General features: G+C 43.6%; 1 protein-coding gene across 1 annotated transcript; it reads left to right on the plus strand.

Moving 5' to 3' along the window:
* Positions 1 to 1313: 1313 nt before the first annotated feature.
* On the plus strand, positions 1314 to 2963 carry LOC308175100 (uncharacterized protein; the record flags this gene model as incomplete). Its single annotated transcript, XM_080550820.1, has 6 exons — positions 1314 to 1356; positions 1492 to 1736; positions 1856 to 1984; positions 2101 to 2241; positions 2709 to 2811; positions 2959 to 2963. 6 exons carry the CDS (start codon positions 1314 to 1316, stop codon positions 2961 to 2963), a joined length of 666 nt encoding a protein of 221 aa, XP_080406946.1.
* Between the last annotated feature and the right edge of the window lie 3608 nt (positions 2964 to 6571).

The following is a 6571-nucleotide window of genomic DNA, read 5'->3' on the forward strand; positions in this document are numbered from 1 at the left end:
CCTCTGCAGCCTCTTTCCTGTCTGCTGCAGCTGGGTCCTCTGCAGCCTCTCTCCTGTCTGCTGCAGCTGGGTCCTCTGCAGCCTCTCTCCCGTCTGCTGCAGCTGGGTCCTCTGCAGCCTCTCTCCCGTCTGCTGCAGCTGGGTCCTCTGCAGCCTCTCTCCTGTCTGCTGCAGCTGGGTCCTCTGCAGCCTCTCTCCTGTCTGCTGCAGCTGGGTCCTCTGCAGCCTCTCTCCCGTCTGCTGCAGCTGGGTCCTCTGCAGCCTCTCTCCTGTCTGCTGCAGCTGGGTCCTCTGCAGCCTCTCTCCCGTCTGCTGCAGCTGGGTCCTCTGCAGCCTCTCTCCCGTCTGCTGCAGCAGGTTCTGCCGTGGCAGCAGGTTCCTCTGGCACCCTACAGTCAGAGGATCACATCATGGATGGTAAGCACATGTACAGTGTTAAAGCTGGTTGCTAGGAAAATCAGCTAATGGGGATCCTTAATAAAATGCAATAAAATACTGGTGACAACTGTGGACTTATACTGGTGACAACTGTGGACTGTGGACTTAATTGATTATCTTTTCTATATCGATAACAGACCTTGATCCATCTGAGTCGTTGGACTCCATTGCTGGTAAGCACAAGCTGTGAATAAGAAAAACAAAGGTTCTACACTATGTTTAAGTGTGTGTACACCATGGATGGGGTTGAATCCTACAATCACATTCAGGCTATTGACAGGCTACATGTCTGACTAAGTTATATCAACTGTGTACAGTGAATGCAATCTTGTGTGTAGTGTAATTTGAGTTTCTTTCTGTTAAAGCGTGGGTAACGGAAGCAGACTCTGCAAAGGCTGCCAAGCTCTTCTGCGCGTCGGCCCTCGCAGATATGAATAATCAGTCGCCGCTCAACTTCACTCTCAGTTTGAGCGGTTCTCTGGAGGAATGAACACGAGCGATCGTTTCGTTCTACAAAAGGCCAAAGGTGAACTGGGCGAGTCCTCTCACCTGCAAACTGATTGGTAATGATCTTAATAATTTTTCTTGTTTTTAAATGTATTTTTTGGGCATTTTATGCTTTATTGTAGAGAGATAGTAGAGACAATGACAGGAAAGGGGGATAGAGAGATTGGAGAGGACATTTGGGGAAGCAAAAAACCAGTTACCCATGGGCCAATCAGGATAATCTATAGATCTGTACAGTACCATTACACTAATGGTTTTCAATAACTTGTTAAGCTAAACTTGTTATTTAAAAATTACTGATTATTTCATTTTTACAAGGGGACGCCGCCGTCGGTGAGGGTGTGGCCAGATTTGTCCTCGCCACTGCAATGGAGAGCCTCCAATATGGCTTCCACCTTGATGAAGAGAAAGGTAATTAAGTCTTGTTACTCGTACATATGTGATTATTATTTTTTTAATGCATAGGCTATATTTTCCTAGCCTGGTGGTCATGTTAATATTTTCCAGATGTCTAAAATAAATGTTTTACCTTTTTATTCTTTTAAGGGAAAACCTTACTTTTCCACGGGGAGACGGACCATCTGGTTCCGTCTACTGACCAGACCCTCCTCGACAGCGACTTCTTCATTGTCGCGGGCCGCATGATGGGGCACAGTTTCCTGCATGGTGGACCATGCTTGACCGGCCTGAGCCCAGCCATTGCACATGTCCTGTGTGGGGGGGCGCAGCACATGACAATTGTCTCCCCATTGGATTGTGTGGACATGGATGTTCGGGAGGCGCTGGAACTGGTTAGAAATAGCTTTTTAATTGCTAGTATTGTGCAGTATTTCATGATGTTATATTGCTCTCTATTTACAATGTGTTAAGTAATTGCTTTTTACATTTGTTACATTTCATTTCTTGTCAGCTGAACAATGGTCATGACCTCACCGAGGACAACAAAGAGAAGGTCCTCTCCCTATGCCAGGCATGGGATTTCCCAGGGCCTACATCAGCAAACAGGATGTGGCTGGCGGAGAAACTATTGGTGCATGCTGTAAGTTTGTCTTTCTTAAGTCTTTGAATTTAAACGAAACCACTGGTTCTCATTGAATTCACTGTTGCCTTAATATAACCATGACACGTTTTTTGGGGGGTTTATTTGTTTTACAGGTGCTGGAAAGGACGAAACAGCAGGTCAAACACCTGAGGAGGGGGCTAAAAGACACCGGTGTCTGGGAGCTATTAAGTTCCAGGCCGGACACTGTGCCAGTCTTATGGCCAAGAGCCGCAGAAACCAGGATCACGCCACAGGTAATGCAAATGAAAACATTAAAGCTACATATGACAGCATTTTTATTGCTAAATATTCACTTGTTTTTGTTACGAGAGTATGGATTGGCCTTAGCAAGATCCCCAAAATATTTTTTGTGACATGAGACCCTGTGAATTTCAGATTTTAGACATAGGTGTCTAGGCTAGATAGTGGGAAATATTGCCAGAAGTGACTTTTTAAGCATGCAACAACATCAACACTCCCCCCTCGGAATCCACAAAGCAGTGTCACAGCAAGAGAGGAGGGAATTGTAGGAGATATGGTTCTTAAAACACATGATAATTTTTATCATGACCAGTGGGGTCGCCAAAGTGCGAACTTTTCACATGTAGCTTTGCATTAAATGTGTCTCGATTATTTTTTTAAAGATTGTGTATTGAAACGGCTTTTGTAATTGAAAAAGCATAAAGGGGGAGCAAATTTTAACCGGTGCATTTTATATTAGATGATTCTGGAGAAAATTGAATGGCCGGAGGCAGATTTGGAAGATGGCGATGAGGAGGGCCAGGAGAGGATGCTGGGATACCTGAGGACCTTCATCGAAACAAGTATGGCTATTTTTCATTATTCGATACTGATGCCCTTACATGGATGTGTATACAGAACAAGCACCAAGCGCATTAGACCACAGCACTCTCTAGGGCACTTGCAATTAATTACTTTATTCTGCCAAAATCTGCCGCCTATTGCTCTAGGATAGGTCTCCTAGGGCGGAGACATTCGTGTTGGCCCTTGTTGAAATGGATTGTTTCTGAATTGATATCCTATCCACTACCTTGGTTCGTCTGAAGGTCTGAAAAGACTTCTGGCTTTTTGGACTGGGTGGGATGTCCCTCCAGAATACCTGCAAGTGGAAGTGGTTGACTGTGTTCTACCACAGTCATCCACTTGCTTCATGAAGCTGAAATTGTCAAAACATCCACGGACATATGAGAACTTCCAGTGCGACCTGATGGCCAGCATTTCGACCGCTTCCTATGGCTTTGGCCAGTATTAAAGGTAAATAACATTGAATAAAAGAAATAATAAAGTATACTTTCATGACATGCAGGCACACACATATACACACACACAGACGTACATCTGGAGATACCACTATCATTACATCCATCTATCATTTATACAGAGCGATTAAGACCCCAGTCATGTAGCTCTATACCATAGATCTGACATGATCACCTTTTCCTTCCCTCACAGGTGCCTGATCTCCCTCTGTGTTTTTTGTTGTTGTTCCTGGAGATGGTGTCAGGTGTGAGCTTGTAGCGTTTCCAGCCTTATGTGAACTACGGTAGCTTGTCTCCGGTTGCCATGGTAGCGGTAGTAGCGGCAGCTTTCAGTTGTAGTATACAACTTTGTATATATTTATATTATATATAATATTATTGGGAATATGGGAATTAAATAGTAACTTTGTACATTGAGGAATTAGTTTAAGTTTAAATTAGAATAAGAAATGTTGTAAGATTTTGTAACAAGAAGAAGTAATGCCAAACCGGAAACAGTACCCAACTCCAGATCCCCAAAACACCATCCCCCATCCCACTCTGCCCTGGTCTCCTGAACACAGCATGAACGTTTCAGCCTCACCCACCACCGCCAGAGACTGTCCAAAATTGTGTTTTATATTTTTATGTTGTATTTCATTGATGTTCACGTGAATACATTTTCTTTGTATTTCAGTTTCACAAAATGCAAAAAGAATATTCAATAAAGAAACCTGAATTTGAATTTGAACTTGAACTTGTTAATGTATTCATTGTTGTTTATTGTATAAATTGCTACAGCTCACCCGTTTTTTTGGGTTTTGGTCCACCCTCTGGTCTGCATCTGGTCACATCTAATGTCTTCCCTGGCAATGCATCTAGTCTATTTCATTTCATTGTATATATTCTGCTAATATTTTCTAGACATGTCAATATGATTACTGCAAATAGTGAAAATACCACCGCTCATCCCTTATCAGACTTTGCTGAGGTGCTGGAACTGAAGAGTATCAATAGAGTGCAAAATAACAGTCACTCAAACACTGTGCAAAAAACTGTTTATTGTGAGCTTTCTGTCATATATGATAGGAATATGATTACTGCAAAAATACACCAAATCATTTAGTTTTGAACGTGTTCTTCACCGTTTTGAACACAGTATGTTAACAATGAAAACATGTGTTGCAAATACATAGTGTTTTGCAGGTGGGGGAGTTTGAATGAGAGAAGTGTTATGGATTTTGGAGAACGTAGTCATTGAATGCATTTTGTATGAAAGCAATGCACAAATCACAGAGAAAGAGTTACAGTTTTGTTCACATGGGCTTCTGCTTTGCTGACTGGATGAAGAGTTGTAACTCTGTGACTTCAGTATTGCACACTGTGACTTAGCGACCGTTAAAAACTGTAATAAAATGATACACACAAAACAGATCTGCAGTTTTCAGCTATATAATAATTTTAATTTTGCCATTTAGCAGACACTTATCCAAAGCGACTTACAATTACGAATTACAGGGACATTCCCCCTGGAGTAACTGAGGGCTTACTCAAGGGCACACTAGTAGTGGTGTGGCTTCAGGCGGGATTTGAACTCACAACCTTCCGATCCCGAGTCCAACTCACTATGCACTAGACCACCACTACCCCCTATTTCAATACACACACAACTCAATTTCAATGATAACGACTCACACTACTGTACATATTCTTCCTTAGATTATGCTAGTTAGTGTCTCTTTTGTGTCATTAAATACATGCAACGCATTGACCAAAGGACCTTGGGGATCAGGCAAACTCTGAATCTCTGCATCAGTCAGTGGTCGTGGAAGCTGGATGTCTGGGATGTGGACTCCTTCTCGGTGGTGCCCGTGTGGACCTTCCCAATCAATACCATACTCCAGGTCTACCTAATGTTATAGTTGCAAATGAAATCTGATTGGATTACTGAGATGATTATTTGATATTAAGAACAATAAATATAAATTGTACATTTTCCAATGTTGGGACTGAAAGTGTGTTGTGCAATTACATGAGGTTGGAATTGTGCTTCCTCTGAGTACAAACCTGGGTTGGGTCCTCATCTCCTTCCCGGGGGTTGAAAGTCCACAGCTGCAGTGGTGTCCGATTGCCCTCTGTACGCAAGCGATGGTGGTTCCAGCCATCCCGGAAGGACTGTAGATGCCTTCATTACATTGACATTACATTAGTAATTTAGTAGACGCTTTTATACAATGCGACTTACAATCAGTGCATTGGGCATTGAAGGTCAGGAGAACTGCCAGTCATCAGAAATGGTAAGTAGCTTATGTTAAACCAGCATCCAAGAGCATAACCAGTGTTGAAGTACCCGTGCCAGAATAAGAAATAACAAATGCATGCCTTCGGATGTGTGGCATGAAGGTCCAATGGAGGGCATACATGTGGACCTCATCATCAGGATCCAGCAAACCCTCCCTCTCCATACGGTTGAACATGGTGTAGAAGAGGTCCAACACTCCCCCAAACACATCCCTCCACAATCTCTCGATTCTAGATAGGGTATGGAAAAGGTGGGAGGGGGGAAACACACATATTACACAAAACAAAAAACATACTTAAAAAAAGAGTTTTTGAGAAATGTTTGGGACATGTATATTTTGGACGTTGATTTGGAGAAGCATGATATACCTCTGGTTGTGTGTGCTTCGGCCTGTGAGGTGCGAATTCCGGCCTGGGCCTCTGGCGGACACCATGAAGTGCGCAACCTTGACATTCTCCCCTCCCTTGTCAGACCTGACACGGGACGGCACTCCATAGATATGAACTGCTTCAAGGAAGCTTGTCAATACTGTGGAGGCACGGTTGTTGGTGGCAGGATTCAGGAATGTCACCAGACGGCTAAAGCCATCAATGCCACCGTGAACTACGATTCGCCACCTGTAATGTAAGAAATTGCAAATTGTGTATACAAAAAGAACAATTATACCATCCCCTTACACACATGGAAAACAGCATTGCATAATTTTGGTAGGCTACTGTATCATATGCAGTGTATCTTTCAAAACCATAGCCTTACCGTATAAGTTTATGGTTGCCATCGATGTGCCATAAACTATTGGGGGCCGGAACAGTATACCTTCTGCGCCTTACTGTACGCAGCTGGAGAGTGCGGCTCGCAACTCCCTCTGGACTGACACGGCGCATGGTTTCTTGGACACGCTGTCCTTTATAGACAGGGGTGCACATAACTTTTTGGGGCCAGTGCTCAGAGGAGCACCTAGGGATGCTGCTTGGTGCTCCCCGAGCTCGCGAGTCACGACCCGTCCCACAGGATGGATGAAAA

This window comes from Nansenia antarctica (genome assembly GCF_963989245.1).
Source record: "Nansenia antarctica genome assembly, contig: SCAFFOLD_393, whole genome shotgun sequence".
Taxonomy (NCBI): Eukaryota; Metazoa; Chordata; class Actinopteri; order Argentiniformes; family Microstomatidae; genus Nansenia; species Nansenia antarctica.